The sequence below is a fragment of the Gorilla gorilla genome, chromosome 10, assembly GCF_029281585.2.
Source record: "Gorilla gorilla gorilla isolate KB3781 chromosome 10, NHGRI_mGorGor1-v2.1_pri, whole genome shotgun sequence".
Taxonomy (NCBI): Eukaryota; Metazoa; Chordata; class Mammalia; order Primates; family Hominidae; genus Gorilla; species Gorilla gorilla.
This window is the reverse complement of record NC_073234.2, coordinates 62947776-62965097: the sequence shown is the minus strand read 5'-3', so window position 1 is coordinate 62965097 and position 17322 is coordinate 62947776. Positions and strand designations below refer to the sequence as shown.

General features: G+C 36.3%; 1 protein-coding gene across 2 annotated transcripts; it reads left to right on the top strand.

Moving 5' to 3' along the window:
- The first annotated feature begins 3141 nt into the window (after positions 1-3141).
- ALG10B (ALG10 alpha-1,2-glucosyltransferase B) lies at positions 3142-16051 on the top strand. 2 transcript variants are annotated; one of them, XM_004052955.5, is made up of 3 exons: positions 3142-3458; positions 4643-4840; positions 6547-16051. In XM_004052955.5, exons 1-3 carry the CDS (start codon positions 3288-3290, stop codon positions 7597-7599), a joined length of 1422 nt encoding a protein of 473 aa, XP_004053003.3. In that variant the 5' UTR covers positions 3142-3287; the 3' UTR covers positions 7600-16051. The 2 variants fall into 2 exon arrangements, with proteins under 2 accessions (XP_004053003.3, XP_055212961.1); XM_055356986.1 differs by having other exon boundaries at positions 3355-3432.
- Positions 16052-17322: the final 1271 nt, after the last annotated feature.

Here is a 17322-nt window from a genome sequence, read left to right as displayed (position 1 = left end):
TCCTTTGTCTTCTTTTACCTCCCTATGTTCATTGTATTCTCACTGTAATGCTCAATCCCAAATAAATATTATTGTTTTTTAGAAGAGTCTCTCCGTGTGTGTGTTACTTAGGTTTAACCAGTCCCCTACACAATGTCTTCAAGACATTTTCAGTAGAGCTAAAATACTTGCTAATGCTTTTCTACTAAAATGCTGTGTGTGTTTTTTTAATTGATTCATTAATTTTAAAATTTAGATTTTAAATTGATATGTTAAGATTGACCTCAAGGGTACAGTTGCATTTTAGAGGTTATCATCTGTGATTTTTGGCCCAGGGTGCAGTACTCTGCTGTAGCTAGAACGAATTGTCACCTAGAAATGAGTAAACTGTCACTATGATTAGCAAGTGGCCAATGTTTTCATTCAGCAACAAGTGAAAAGGGCTGCAATAAGAGGCAGGATGTTTCTTGCACTAATACTTCGAAGTTATTACAGTTACAGCCTTTGGGGAAATTCACTGTTCAGATATGGCTGTTTCAAACAGTTAAGTATATGCTATGTTATCTGAGTTCATCAAATTAGGAATGTCTTAATTGATCAAAGTCAGCTAGGTTATACCAGAGAAATAAAGTCAAAATCTTAATGGCTTATAAACCAAAAAAGACTTGTTTCTTGCTAAAACAACCTATCCTTAGAACCCCAACAGAAATTGCCCATTTTTCTGCCGTAACTTATTTATCATAATTCAAGTAGCACAAATAAATAGTTGATGTGCAATGATAATGGGATTGCTCATCCTAATGACTCTTTTTCACAAACATCTATGGAAAATGGCAGTTGGAATTCTGAATGGAAAATGTAAGTTGAAATCAATGCTGATCTAGTTTTAAATGATAGGTCTAATAAAATGTAATCTATTTCATTAAAACCCCAGAGGTAGCTATTTTAATAGGTCTTGATTTAGGAGCAGAGCTTTGGAAAGCATTTCAAGATTATCAAAGATGTTGTAATCTAAGAGTAGAAAGTGACAATAGCTTCATCGATTTGCAGATAGTAAAAGTAACTCACTAACAAATGAGTGAAGTACTCTATGAAGAACTCTACTGGGCCCATGGACCTTCTTAGCATTCTTAGGTAATATGTTTTACATCAATCGTTTCCAAATATGAAGATTAGTATTCAGTGATTTGAGATGGCTCTCTAGAATCTAGTTTTTCACAATGATCCCCCAGCAGATTTTGATGTAATTAGTCTGTAAGACGAACATTTTTTTAAAAGATGAAACTTGTATTTCAAATTGGTGTATGGAAACAGAGAAGAGTGGAATGTAAATGTAAAGTTATTGGGACTAGTGAAACATTCAATTCAGTATATATTGTAGATTATTTTAACCTATAAGGCTGTGAAGTTATTTTATTACTCTTGGTCTGATGTTCTAATTCCTACACTTGGTTCTGACACTAATTTTTTATGTAATTTTAGGTAAATTATTCATTTTTTAAAAATCAGCTTCTTTTATAAAATGAAGTCAAGTAGATTATTAATAAATATCCCTAGCCATTCTAAAACCCTATATTTCCTTGAAACTTTCCATTTTATGTAAAGCGATGTGTGCAGCATGTATAGGAGTCAAATGTTTAACATAAACTATTGGTGGCAATTGTTATGAAGAAAAATGGAGAGCATAAATGTCTAGTCTTGTTCTACTCCCTTTAAAAACGACCCACTATTTCTAGGGTGGGTCAGTAAGCTGCAGAGTATGTACAACACGATTTAGCAGGTCAATAGGTCAGGGGCTAATTACTCGTAGATCACATCAACCTCTTGAAGACTGAATTATCTGGAGATGTGTTACAAGTGACTTAAACAGATAAGTACAGCATGGAATCAATAATAAAATGGGAGATGATGGTTAAAGCAAACCTAAGCATCACATCAGAGTAGAATCCTGACATGATTTTATTCCAGTAATGTAAATATTCCCGTCCCAGCCCTCATTCACCACTACCTCCTCTTATCATTGAGGAAACAGGCAGAGATAGAATGGAAAGGCAGTCAGCTTGATTTAAGAAACTTTCTTAAGTTCAGAAATACTGAATTATTTTTAACCCAGAAAAAGAGCTCAATTGAGAACTCTGAGGTTTGCAACCTTAAATCGCGACACAATCTGATACATGCCTGCCAAAGGCAACCTGACTGAGGTTACCTGAGAGATAGTTTTTCTACAAAACATGGCCAACCATGCTCAAGACAAAATTCCAACACATAATTTATCTTCGGCATTCTTCAAATTATTTACCACATCTCCTGCCCCCAACACCTAATCCCAGAATACAGGAATTTGATGATGTCTACACAGCCTATAAAAGTCCACAAATTTAAGTGCCTACTGTGTGAAAGCCATTTGGGGGACTACAAACATAAAGGATGTATAATGCCACCCACTAAGATGTTCACGCTTATGATTTAGTAGGAAAAACAGAAGGCTGCCTTATAGATATTAACAACCTAATTTACAGGCACACCTAAAACATCCCAAATTCTAAAACATATATTTTCTTCAAAATCCTACAGGGTAATATGGCTATGAGAGTGCACTAGGAGTGTCAATTTTACTAAATCCTCTGAGAGCATCCACATTTTGAAAGAGTTCTCTTTTAACCTAAACAAACAAACAAACGAACACTCCTCTCACTGAAGTTCATTCGGCATTGACGGGTGTCTGGTTCTTCAAGTTTTCATCTGAAAGTCTGTCTTTGCTATCACAACCAACGCCCCCTTCCTACACTCCAAGGTTGATGGAATGAAATGTCTTGGAATTGAGGGTTTAATTCGGATCACTGGAGAGAAAGAAAAGAAATAACGGGGGAAAAAAATGTGTTAATTTTAGGGCTTGGAATTGGAAACGTGGGGAAACGTCGCCACCTTCTGGTAAGTGATGGAAATGAGCAGGAAAAAAGATCCAAGCTAAGAAGCGGCATTTTTTTTTTCAAAGCAGCAAGCCACGCCCCTCCCGCGCTCGCGAAATCCGAGACCCGCCCTTTCCGGAAGTTTTGACACTGTGCGCCCCGGGTAATGTGATGGAGAGGGTAATCATCCGGTACGTTATCTAAACCCGTCACTCCAGGAAACAGCGACCCGCTGTTTTCCGGATCCGCGCTCTCCCAGCATCCTTTGCCTTCCGGTATGTGGCCCCGTCTGGCTAGTCCTGTCTAGCGCGCCCATTTCGAGCCCAAGTTTCCAGCTCGGGTTTCCGGGCTCAGAATTTTCCAGGAGTGGGTTCTTGGGCAGTGGCTGTGGGAGCAGGAATGGCGCAGCTAGAGGGTTACTATTTCTCGGCCGCCTTGAGCTGTACCTTTTTAGTGTCCTGCCTCCTCTTCTCCGCCTTCAGCCGGGCGCTGCGAGAGCCCTACATGGACGAGATCTTCCACCTGCCTCAGGCGCAGCGCTACTGTGAGGGCCATTTCTCCCTTTCCCAGGTGGGGTGCCCAACCTGTCCCCACCCCAGGAGAGGCCTGAAAGGTCCCAGCGTCCCCAGCTCCTTCTCCCATCTTTAGACTTAACTCGTCCCTTTCCACCCCACCCCAGCCTCAGAACATGAAAGAAACTGGGTATAGTCTTTTGTTCCTGTCTCTGAGATCTGTGAAATATTTATTAAATGAATGAATAAACAGCAGATCTGTTCCCCAGGAAGGAGTGATCTGGGAGAATACTTAGTGGGGAACTGAGCGCTCCTCTTGGCAGCTGACAATATCGATCCCACTTTGTCTTTCCTTGTCTCAGGATTAAAGGCATTCGGGTGCTCCTTGGAAATACCAGAAAACTTCCCTTTAGCTCACCTGTTAAGCACCTCACTGTGCATTTTAGGGGTGGGATAGGGTGGACTGGAGGGATCTTCGGCTACCAAAAAGTGACAATTTATAATCACAAATTCCTTCCCTGGGTATTTTTAGTGAACTATCTGTTAACTGGATAAACTGGCAACCAGTCAAGTCACATCATTTTTTAATATATATTTGACTGTGCAAGTATGTACATATAAATATCAAACATCCCTTGCTTTTCTGGTGACACAATATAGGGTACTGGCTAGAAATATAAAGTCTGTTTTAGAGAAAGATCTGATCTTAAATCTTGGTGCTGTGATTTACTAGTTTTGTGATCTTGGAGATGTTCTGAGTTTCAGAAATTCAGGTTACTCATCTGCAAAATGACAATAATCTTTACTATAGGGCATATTGTAATGTTACAATACAGAGGGTTTGGCACAATTTCTGGCTCAGTTTATGTCAGCTGTCATCATGGAGCCTGTGGTCCAAATGTTTTCCTAAACTTAGAGTCCCAAACAATGTTTCCATGCTTTTAAAAACTGGAGCATTTGCAGTTTATCAAAATAAAGGCTTTTAAAGAACATTTCTTGGAAAATAGAAATAGATTTTAAGTTGTTTATTGGTTGCTGCTACCTGAACCATCACTAAGCTGGTCCGGGGGCAAAAAATAAGAAAAACTAATCCTGTTCTGCCAAGGACTTACTTAATCTTGTCATAGACTAACTTCTCAAAATTTCTGATTGTTGCTGGAGATGAGACTTGGGCTTGACATATTTGTGTCTGTCTTGTTCGTATTACCTCTTGCTTTTACTTCATTTTCTTTCATTTTAAAGTGGGATCCCATGATTACTACATTACCTGGCTTGTACCTGGTGTCAGTTGGAGTGGTCAAACCTGCCATTTGGATCTTTGGATGGTCTGAACATGTTGTCTGCTCCATTGGGATGCTCAGATTTGTTAATCTTCTCTTCAGTGTTGGCAACTTCTATTTACTATATTTGCTTTTCCGCAAGGTACAACCCAGAAACAAGGTATGTTTCAAAATACTTAATTACAAGTTTATGTGTAGTCAGGTCCACAATTACAATGAATTAGTTTTATGAGATTTGGTGAAAAATGTCTTTAACACTTTGTAACTTTGTATTTTTGTATATTATGTAAAGGTAAATTTAAATCCTCCATCTCCATTTTAGAATAAATTTGTATTTAAATACTTGAATAACTTATTTGTAAAATCTAAAGTAAATATTTGTTAAGTGAGTCAAACCAGTTCAATAAATACTTACTGAGCTTATTCCATGTGCTGGGGTCTGGGACTACAGAGATAAATGAGGCAGTCTTTTTCTTGTAAAATGTATATATTCAGTAGGGAAAACAGACTTTACCTGAGGACTTTTGATGTGGTAACAGTGCAGGCCCCGGAGGTCGATTGCCTGGGTTAGAATTCTCTCCCTGCCACTTAACCAGTTTTGTTACTGTGGGCAGGTTAACCCTTAGTGGCTCCATGTCTTCATCTGTTAAATAAGAATAACAATAGAATCTGCCTTATAGAACTGTTATAAAGGAACAGGAAAACTTGATAAATGGAAGATGCTTCAAATAGTGCCAGATATATAGTAAGGGCTCAGTAAATATTAACTCTAATAATTATTTTTAACCTTAAGAGATTATTTCAGTAGTGTCAATTATGATAGAGTAGTAGACATAAGATGCTATGAGGACACAGAGAAGGAGCAGGGGAATACTTACTGCTTTTCTGGGAGGGAGAGGAGTATGTGGCATTCAGTAAGTCCTCACAGAGAAGATGGTACCAGAGCTGAGTCCTGATGAATGGATAGGGCTGTGTAGGGTGAGGAATTAATCCAGGGGAGACAAACAGCATAAGCAAAGGAAGAAAGGCATTGAACAACGAGGTGCAGGGAATTGGTCTTGGAATTACAGGATTAGAAAGTAGAGGGATGTAAGGCTAGAGAAGTAGGTCATGAATGCCCTCATATGTCACAGAGAGGACTTTGAACTTTAGCATGTAATGGAGAGACCTTAATTTTAATCAAGGAAATGACATGGTCTGATTTAGTGATTTAGATTAAGTGGAGTATACAATTCAAGAACATAAGAACACTTTCAAATTCTGAAATAGCATGTCAGAAAGGCCAAAATAAGATATATAAGTTTAGACTGGCTCACTTTTCAGAAAAATACCGTTTATTTCATCATGAAAATATCATCTTGAAAAAGTAAGTCTGGATATGGTAAAATAAATACCATATGCATGTTTACATTCTCCCTTGTGTAGTGTTATGAAGGATTTCCTTAAAGGAAAGTGGTGATTATGGCTAAGTGAATCCTTATTGAAGGCATTAAAACATAAGCTCAGGGAAATGGAGCCAGCATTGTGTCCTATTTATCTCCATAGTCCCCACAGAACTTAGTCGGTATCTTGTACTCAGTAACTCCTTAACTAATCATAGCCTGATTCAAATTGTGTTAAGCTATAGAAGCTTTGGCATACCCATGGTCTCCAAACTGATAGGTATAAATAGAAAGTACCAGGAAGTGTTCTTATAAATGTTTATTGTGTTTTTGCAAAGCCAGAGATAAGATTAATATTGGTTAATTTTATTTAAATAAGGTTTGAGTGGTTGAGTAGTATTTAAATAAATCTCTTCATTAGGTAAGCAGAAATAGCATTTTTTATCATGAAAATAATTGTATCTGTGTTTTTTCTTCCTCTAAGGCTGCCTCAAGTATCCAGAGAGTCTTGTCAACATTAACACTAGCAGTATTTCCAACACTTTATTTTTTTAACTTCCTTTATTATACAGAAGCAGGATCTATGTTTTTTACTCTTTTTGCGTATTTGATGTGTCTTTATGGAAATCATAAAACTTCAGCCTTCCTTGGATTTTGTGGCTTCATGTTTCGGCAAACAAATATCATCTGGGCTGTCTTCTGTGCAGGGAATGTCATTGCACGAAAGTTAACTGAGGCTTGGAAAACTGAGCTACAAAAGAAGGAAGACAGACTTCCACCTATTAAAGGACCATTTGCAGAATTCAGAAAAATTCTTCAGTTTCTTTTGGCTTATTCCATGTCCTTTAAAAACTTGAGTATGCTTTTCTGTTTGACTTGGCCCTACATCCTTCTGGGATTTCTGTTTTGTGCTTTTGTAGTAGTTAATGGTGGAATTGTTATTGGTGATCGGAGTAGTCATGAAGCCTGTCTTCATTTTCCTCAACTATTCTACTTTTTTTCATTTACTCTCTTTTTTTCTTTTCCTCATCTCCTGTCTCCTAGCAAAATTAAGACTTTTCTTTCCTTAGTTTGGAAACGTAGATTTCTGTTTTTGGTGGTTACCTTAGTCTCTGTGTTTTTAGTTTGGAAATTCACTTATGCTCATAAATACTTGCTAGCAGACAATAGACATTATACTTTCTATGTGTGGAAAAGAGTTTTTCAAAGATATGAAATTGTGAAATATTTGTTAGTTCCAGTCTATATATTTGCTGGTTGGAGTATAGCTGACTCATTGAAATCAAAGTCAATTTTTTGGAATTTAATGTTTTTCATATGCTTGTTCATTGTTATAGTTCCTCAGAAACTGCTGGAATTTCGTTACTTCATTTTACCTTATGTCATTTATAGGCTTAACATAACTCTGCCTCCCACATCCAGACTTGTTTGTGAACTGAGTTGCTATGCAATTGTTAATTTCATAACTTTTTACATCTTTCTGAACAAGACTTTTCAGTGGCCAAATAGTCAGGACATTCAAAGGTTTATGTGGTAATATCGGTGGTATTTGGAACTGTAAAAATGGACTTAATAATTAGACCATTTCTACAAAGAACAACTGAATAGGTGGAAAACATGGAATTTCTTTTAGGTGCAGTGGTGGTCCTCAAATTACATTAGTTTTTTTAATATATATTTTAAACATATGTAAGAAATTAAGTGGCAAAGAACTGGGAAAGCTTAAGACCTGCTTCAAAAGCCTGAATAATGGGAAAATAAAATTGTTTTCAGATATCTCATATCGCTCTCATAATGTTGGCCCCTCACAAAGCTTGGGAATGTTTTGTATGTATAAGTTTATTAAAACTGGGTATGCTTCATATTACTAGAACTAATTTATTCTCTTCAGAGAGAACTATTAGGTTAGTGCAAAAGTAATTGTGGTTTTTGCCGTTGAAAGTAATGGCAAAACCACAATTACTTTTGTACCAACCTAATAACAATGTATTAGCAAATATTTACAAATGGTCAGGTGATATTCTTGACTGAAAAGTTGCTTAACATTTCAGTAAATATAATTTTAATTCTAAGTCAAAATAGAAATGCATAGATAGTAAATGATAAAGTAGAGACTCATATATGTCTGTCTAGGCATCAAATTGTTGGTTATTGTTTACAATCCAGAAATGATGAAGCTCTTTCACTAATTCCTAATATGAAATGTATGATGGCCAAAGACAAATTGTGTTGATTATAATCCTTTAAAAGGGGGATTTCCTTTATGAAATACATATTGTATTAGCTTCCCAGGGCTGCCATAACAAATGACCACAAACTTGGGTGCTTACAACAATTTTCCTCACAGTCTGGAGGCCAGAAGTCTAAAATCAAAGTGTCAGCAGAGTTGGTTCCTTCTGGAGGCTCTAAGGAAGAATCCATTCTATGTCTGTTTCCTAATATCTTGTGGCTGTCTGCAGTTCTTGGAGTTCTTTGGCTTATGGACAGATCTTGTCCAAGTATTGCAGACAGCAATCTTCACTCCAGTCTCTGCCTCTGCGTTCACACGGCCTTTCCCTCTGTCTTTTCATTACCTTTTAAGGACAGTGTCTTTGAATGTAGGGCCCACCCTGATCTAGGGTGATTGTGTCTGGAGACCCTTAATTATGTTTACAAAGACCCATGTTCCAAGTAAGTTTGTATTCACATGTTCTGAGTAGACATTATCTCTTCGTGGGATACTTTTCAGTCCATGACAGTTACTAAAGGACATTTTAGGATAATCCTCATATGATTGTTAGGAGACTACCTTTAAAAATTTTTTGTTATATATCAAATTATAGTTGTATATACTTATGAGGTATGAAGTGGCATTATGATTTTTGAATATAATGTGGGATGATTAAATAAAGCTAATCTATCCATCACCTCAAATATTTGACATATTTTGTGATGAAAACATTTGAAATTTACTCTCAACAGTATTGAAATGTACATACAGTGCTTAATTATTAGCTGTATTCACCATGTTGTGTAATAGATCTAAAAAAAGTCAAACATATTCCTTCTATCTAATTGAGGCTTTGTATCTTTTGATTGTCATCTCCCTATTCCCACATCCCCGGCCTCTAGCAACCATCATTCTTCTCTCTACTTCTGTGAGTTTAATTATTTTAGATTACACAAATAAGTGAGATCACGTGGTATTTGTCTTTCTGTGCTTGGCTTATTTCACTTACCATAGTGTCCTCCAGGATCATCCATATTGTTGCAAATGACACAATTTCTTCCTTTTTAAAGGCTGAATAGTATTTTATTGTATATATATGCCACATTTTCTTTATCCATTCATCCATTGATGGACACTTAGGTTGATCGAATCACTTGGTTATTGTGACTTGTCTGCAATGAACATAGAGTGCAGACTTCTCTTTGACATACGGATTTCAAATCTTTTGGATAAATAGCCAGAAGTGGGATTGTTGGATCAGGAGATAATATCTTAGCTGATACCTTTTAAATAACTCTCAGTATCTTTACTGAGAGGTTAAAAAATAAGTGACTTCTTAGGTAATATAAAGCTAAAGGTGACTAGTGTTTGATTCCATTATCTATTAAAAAAAGTCAGAATTGAAAGAAAGTTGAGAAATCCTTTGGTCTGACTTTGTAGATTAGGGAACAACTGCTGGGGTAGGATTATTTTGTGTTACTTTTTGAATTTTGTGTTTATTATTTTGAGTGTATTTTTTGGGTTGTCATTCCATTACAGGAAAGTATTATTTGGGCATGTTAACTTTGACATGTAAACTTAGAATTGTGAATAGAACTCATCTTTTAACATAATTTTATGTTTCTAAACTTTAAAAGTAGCTATAAGTGAACAAATTACTTTCCCCTCAATGTCAAATTTTGCTTCTCTGAGTTTTAAGTGATGAGTCTACATTTACAAATATAAAATTGTGTGCAGGTGAAAATTACAAGTATAATTTGAGTAATAAATGCAGACCATTTTTTGGTTGTACTCTAGTACTCAGAAAATAGATCGGCATTAGTTATAACAGTGATTGTAGAAAAACGTGTTTTACCCAGACTTCTTAAAAATTAGATGACAGAGGACACTCAAAGAAATTATACTTTTGTCATTAATTTACTATAGTGGAGAACTAAATCCGGGAAGTCAAAATTGAAAAAAGAATGTGTAATTTAGGGAAAATAACTTTTTGTCTGATAATATTAATGCAAGGATTTTGTATTTAGGAATACTTCTGAGAGGAGAAGCTTCCACTCTGATCTAGTCTGGCAAAATTGAGGAAAATATTCTACCCTGTAATTAAAGAAGACTGCTCTTTGGAGGGATCACTGTTCTATATCTTTTTTTGTTTGTTTGTTTGTTTTTGAGGAGAAGTCTCGCTCTTGTCCCCCAGGCTGGAATGCAGTGGCGTGATCTTGGCTCACTGAAACCTCCACCTCCTGGGTTCAAGCAGTTCTCCTGCCTCAGCCTCCTGAGTAGCTGAGATTATAGGCGCCCGCCACCAAGCCTGGCTAATTTTTTCTATTTTTAGTAGAGCCGGGGTTTCACCATGTTAGCCAGGCTGGTCTCGAACTCCTGACCTCAGGTAATCCACCTGCCTTGGCCTCCCAAAGTGCTGGGATTACAGGCGTGAGCCACTGTGCCCAGCTATTCTAGTTCATTTTTAAGTGTTGAGTCCCTGCTGTTTTAAGAGATGTTTTGGTGAAAATCTACATTCAGAGAGAAACAGATTAATCTTCCACATTTTTTATAAAATACATAAAATATAGTACTTGGCATTTTAAGAAAAGAATGCCATGTATTAAAAGGTGCTATTTTCAACTATTTATTATTTTAAAACAGGAATGCTTATCAATACTTTCGAATTTAAGATAAATGTCTTCGTTAAATTTTCTAGGCAGTTCAAAGATGGCCATTTCCTGGTGAATTTTCCAAAATAGATAACAGATAAAATGATTATGTAAGAACTTGGCATAACAGATCATTTTGCCTTTAGTCGTTCAAGAAATGATACTAAACTCTAAGTCATTCACTTGAAACAACTGAGAAGACCATTCTTAGGTGTTTAGATCCTTGCTTTTAGAAACATTCTTAGTTATATTTGTGTTTTCAAAAGTTATTGAGTAGATAGATATTTTTTCATGAATTTTTAAACATTAGACTTAGCTGAATTGATTAAAATTAGGTGATTATGAAAAAAATATTGCCCTGCTCGAGGGCATCTGGAGCCCTACAGTTACCATTACTAAAGTCTGTGAGTATGTCTTTTTTGAAAAGTGTCATAAAAATATCTAGTCCATAAATCATTATAGGTTCAGTAATACATCATTTTGAACTGATTCTATCTTCTGTGAAATTCTAGAGATATGTTATCTTTAGGTAGCATGAGTAAGATTCAGGTATGCTGTGAATTTTGTTAACGTTTATGTTTTCCATTAATGGATAGTCAGGAATCTTTTGAACTGCGTCTGACTATGTATTTAAATGATTTGGAAAGATAGTATCTCTCAGTTTAAACTTAGCATCTCATTTTGGCAAGATAAATTATTTTCGCTGTCTGGCCTTTTCTTTGTCTTCTTAATTTCTGAAATGTGCATAGCCAGTCATAAAATAACTTGTGTAAATAGCCTAATGTAATTTATTTCTAATAAATACATAGCTTAATGAAATGTATTTCTAGTTTGAACTTAATTACCACTTGGCTTGATATTATTTTCCTTAGAATTGTTGGAAGAGAGGAGAGAGGAAGGGATCTACAATTTTTATTTATACCACCTAAATAGTGGACTGTTATTTTGGACTCACTTATAAATAAAATATTTATTCACATGAAGAAATAAATTTTGTGTTTATTAGGTTAGCAAGCGTTTATTATCTTTGAAGTAATTGAAATTTCATTAAAAAGTGAAGCAAGTAAGAATTGTGATATAAATTTGAAAATTTTTAAATGGAAATTGAAATATGACTTAGGAACCGTGGGCTTGTAGAAAAAAACATTTAACATGGGAGTTAAGATTTTTATATTTGGTTGTGGCTCTGGGATCAATAAGGCAAGTGGTTTAGTCTTTAGTCCTCATTTCAAATGAGAATAGTATTTGTCCTAACTCTAGTCAGTGTCTGATTGGTATGTGTATAACCTTATTTTAAAAAGGATTCATTCCTGCCATATACTCATAATATTTATAAGTATGTCATATGATAAATATTGAGTAAATATATACTGAATGAAGTTTTTAGTATAGAGTGAAGTGAATAGAAAAAACATCCTATATAACCGTGGCTGATTTTAGGAAGTAAATCATGTTTCATAATAAGAGTCATCCTAAACATTTTTCTGTGTAATTTTCTGACCCAGTGTTAACAATTTTTATTTGCCTTAGTGCAAGCTTGTTCAACCCACAGGCCACATGCAGCCCAGGATGGCTTTGAATGCGGCCCCAACACAAATTTTGTAAACTTTCTTAAAACATGATGAGATTTTTTGTGATTTTATTTTATTTTATTTTATTTATTTTTTATTTTATTTTATTTTATTTTTTAGCTCATCAGCTATCATTAGTGTTCGTGTATTTTATGTGTGGCCCAAGGTGGTTCTTCCAGTGTGGCCCAGGGAAGCCAAAAGATTGGAGACCCCTGCTAGCATTTAATGCTTATACATGTATTTACCTGTAAACATGTTGTTTCTTTGATAGGATATGATTTCAACATAATTACTGTTTATTTAAAATGAGAAAAACAAATAACTTTCAACCATTAAAAGGTTATAACACTTTAAAGGAAAGTTTCTTTAATAGGGTATAATTTCAGAATAATTGCTTTTTATTTAAAATAAGAAAAATCAGTAACCTTCAACGAATAACAGGTTAAAGAATTTAAAGGTAAAAGACATTTCAACTAATTACAAATACTTTGTTTTTTTTAGTTGGGCTACATTTTACCACTCTAGGAATAGCTGTTAATTATTTTTTATATAGGGCATTTTTATGTATTTAATGTTGACAACTGACGTTTCCAATATACAAAAAACTTGTGTAACTGAGAAAATTATAATAAAAATAGAGATTGAGAACATATTTTTAACATATATCCATGAGTCAACACTAATATTTAATATTTGAGATTTGAAAAATTATTTCTAGGGTAAGAAATTTTGTCACAATATAATATCTGTATATTGTGCTTTTTTAAGAGATAAATTTTTGATGAATTTAATGTTAATTAAATTTTATCTCAGCCTATCACCATCAGACCAAAAGACAATACAGTATTTTTCTAACAAAGAAAAGAAAATACATATATATATATACAAATATATATGTATTTATATATACAAATTTGTATATATGTAATGTATGTGTGTGTGTATACATATAATTTCTCCTTTTTTTTTTTGTAAGAATTGAGACAGGGTGTCACTATGTTGTGTGGGCTGGTCTCAAAACACCTGCCTCAAGTGATCCTCCCACCTTGGCCTCCCAAAGTGCTGGGATTTACAATGAGCCACTGTGCCAGCTTCCAACAAGAAAAATATTAAATGTATTGGTTTTTCACAGTGAAACTTAATTCAGTTTAGTTGAACCATATATGTGTGTGTATGGCATATACAAGATGAAAAAAGGAGAAAAAGTAACAATAATAATGATGGTTGCCATCATTCATTGAATACCTATAATGTTTTAGGCATTATACTAGCTGATTTACAAATATTGTCTCATTTGATGCTACATTTATATTTCTATGAGGTAGATGTTGATTTCTCTTTGACTGGTGAAGAAACTGAAGGTCAGGCAGGTCAGGTGATTTGCCCAAAGTCCACACTGTCACTAAATGAACATAGATTGGTATGACTCCCAAGCCTGTGAGTTTTTGACCGTCATATTCTGCCTCACTATGAAAAGTTTTTTTCAATTTTTTTTTAATCAAAAGAAGTAGTATATAGAGAGAGAGGTGAAAATCCATGTTTGCTCTCTGCAGTTTCCAAACCATTCATGGTGTGTTATTTTTGTACTGGATATAGTCATTTTTTAAAATGCTACAAACTGTTCAAAAGAGCATGAACAACATGATAACTCCTTATAGTTTTGTTGTAAGATAAATGACTAAAATTATGTGGGCTATTTAATTTGGATAAGTGGAAATTCTATCACTTGATAAGCTCTCTTGAAGAATAATTATTTGAAAGGTTGGACTTAATTCTGTATTGCCTGAAGTGTAAATCAGAGGTCAACAATTAGATTGCAAATCATGAAAAGCATAACTTCTAATTGTTTAGTCTTTTTAGAGAAACAAGCCCAGAAAAAAAGTAAGATTCTCATTCATTGGAGATAAGATTTCTATTTATCAAAGATACTACACAAGAGTTAGATAGCAAGTAGGTCAAATGTCTTTTAAAGGTATCTGACATCTTTAAAGCTCTGTAATTTTTAAATTCTTAATTTTGTTACAGCTAATTTTTTAAAATTAATTGCTAAGTCATGGTCAAGTATTTCTGATGACGTACATGCTGTCTTTGGTATATTTTAAGTTTCTAAACCAAAACTATTTGACTCTATTACACCCTGTTTTAGAAAAACATTTGAGTTATACAGCTTACTAAAATGTATTTTAGCGATGATGTTTTGGAGCACTGGTAATATAGTGTTTAACTTATTTTCTATTTTTTATCCCTCTATATTCGTGAAATTACTTCTATTTGAAAAGTTTTCCCCCAGTGATAAAAAAAGGCTGAGCACTATCTGTAAAAATTTTTAAGGTGTCCACTAGGTGGAGATATTGTGCTACATTTCCAAGTGTTGTAGTTAAACTTTTATCAGTCTGAATTAAACTCTTTTATAGTGTTTTATTGTTTTTAACCACAAAGATTTATAATCATTTATATCTATTTATCATAATGTTATTCAAATGTTTCCTGCGTTGTATGAAGCTAAGATAAATGTAAAAACAAACAAACAAAAAAAACCTCACTTCGTGTTTTGTAATCATTAGACGATTTAACCTAATATATCCTCCCATATGATATGATCTTTTCATATGGCATACTTCATTCATATGACATAGTTAGAATCTTTTCCCACAAACAATGAGTGATGATATCTCATTTGAAAACTCGTGTAACATTGTATCAGCCACTGTTATAAAGTGATTTACCCATGTTAGTCTCATAACAACTCTATGAGATCAGTACCGTACACATGGGGAAACTTAGTATAGAGAGGTGAAGTATTTTTTCCAAGATTACAAAATAACTGTCTGAGCTGGGATTCGTAACCAGGCAGCCTGATTCCAAAATCAATATTCTTAACTCTGTTGTTATGATGGAGAAAGGCATGAAGTCTACCTTCAAATTCATGGCATTTTAGAAGGAAAAATTGTCGCAAATAATATGATTATACTTCCTAGTTTTATAGGTCAGAAAAATGAGGTCCACACTAATTTTGCCTCTTCCACAGGGAGATAGATTCTCATCTACCATTGTGTCTTTTGTTTCTGTTTTTGTCATCATACCTCAAATTGATATATGTTGTAATTATGAATTTAAGGAAGTAAAAAACAAAATAACTTAGGGCTGGAGCCTTCAGCCATATTAACATACATTGACATAAAGACCTTTGTTTTAATATGAATGATTCCAGTTAACAAATGGAGAAATAGTTGTTTGAAAATTAATATTTAGCTTCTCAAAAGAGACTCCTGTTTGGAAGCAAATTGTTGGTTTAACAGGACATACTTTAGATTTTTGAAAATTCTCTGTGGAATCACAATCTCTTATTTTTAAGAATGTAGGAATATGTGTTCTATATGCTTTTAAGTTATGTATTACATACTATTCTCTAAAATGGAAATGTTTATTTGGCTTCTAAAAGTCATTTGTGAGTTCATGTTATTTAAAACTGCTTTTCAGTCAACTTATTCTTTATAAAAAAGTTTGTTCAAATAGCATGTTTTTATTTTGTTTCTAAATAAATTCATGTTTGATAATTTATAATGTGTTGTGTCTTTTTTTTTTTTTTTTAATTGATCATTCTTGGGTGTTTCTCGCAGAGGGGGATTTGGCAGGGTCATAGGACAATAGTGGAGGGAAGGTCAGCAGATAAACAAGTGAACAAAGGTCTCTGGTTTTCCTAGGCAGAGGACCCTGGGGCCTTCCTCAGTGTTTGTGTCCCTGGGTACTTGAGATTAGGGAGTGGTGATGAGTCTTAAGGAGCATGCTGCCTTCAATCATCTGTTTAACAAAGCACATCTTGCACCGCCCTTAATCCATTTAACCCTGAGTGGACACAGCACATGTTTCAGAGAGCACCAGGTTGGGGGTAAGGTCATAGATCAACAGCATCCCAAGGCAGAAGAATTTTTCTTAGTACAGAACAAAATGGAGTCCCCTATGTCTACTTCTTTCTACACAGACACAGCAACAATCTGATTTCTCTATCTTTTCCCCACATTTCCCCCTTTTCTATTCGACAAAACCGCCATCGTCATCATGGCCCCTTCTCAATGAGCTGTTGTGTACACCTCCCAGACTGGGTGGCGGCCGGGCAGAGGGGATCCTCACTTCCCAGAAGGGGCGGCCAGGCAGAGGTGCCCCCCACCTCCCGGACGGGGCGGCTGGCTGGGCGGGGGCTGCCCCCAACCTCCCTCCCGGATGGGGCGGCTGGCCGGGCTGGGGCTGACCCCCCACCTCCCTCCCGGACGGGGCGGCTGGCTGGGCGGGGGCTGACCCCCCACCTCCCTCCCGGACGGACAGGGCGGCTGGCCAGGCGGGGGCTGACCCCCCACCTCCCTGACAGGGCTGCTGCCAGGCCGAGACGCTCCTCACTTCCCCGACGGGGCGGCTGCCGAGCAGAGGGGCACCTCACTTCTCAGAGGGGGCGGCTGCCGGGCAGAGGGACTCCTCACCTCTCAGATGGGGCAGCCGGCCAGAGACGCTCCTCACCTCCCAGACGGGGTCGCAGCCCGGCAGAGGCGCTCCTCACTTCCCAGACGGGGTGGCGGGGAAGAGGCACTCCCCACATCTCAGACAATGGGTGGCCGGGCAGAAATGCTCCTCACTTCCTAGATGGGATGGCGGCCGGGAAGAGGCGCTCCTCAGTTCCCAGACTGGGCAGCCGGGCAGAGGGGCTCCTCACATCCCAGATGATGGGTGTCCAGGCAGAGACACTCCTCACTTCCCAGACGGGGTGGCGGCCAGGCAGAGGCTGCAAGCTCAGCACTTTGGGAGGCCAAGGCAGGCGGCTGGGAGGTGGAGGTTGT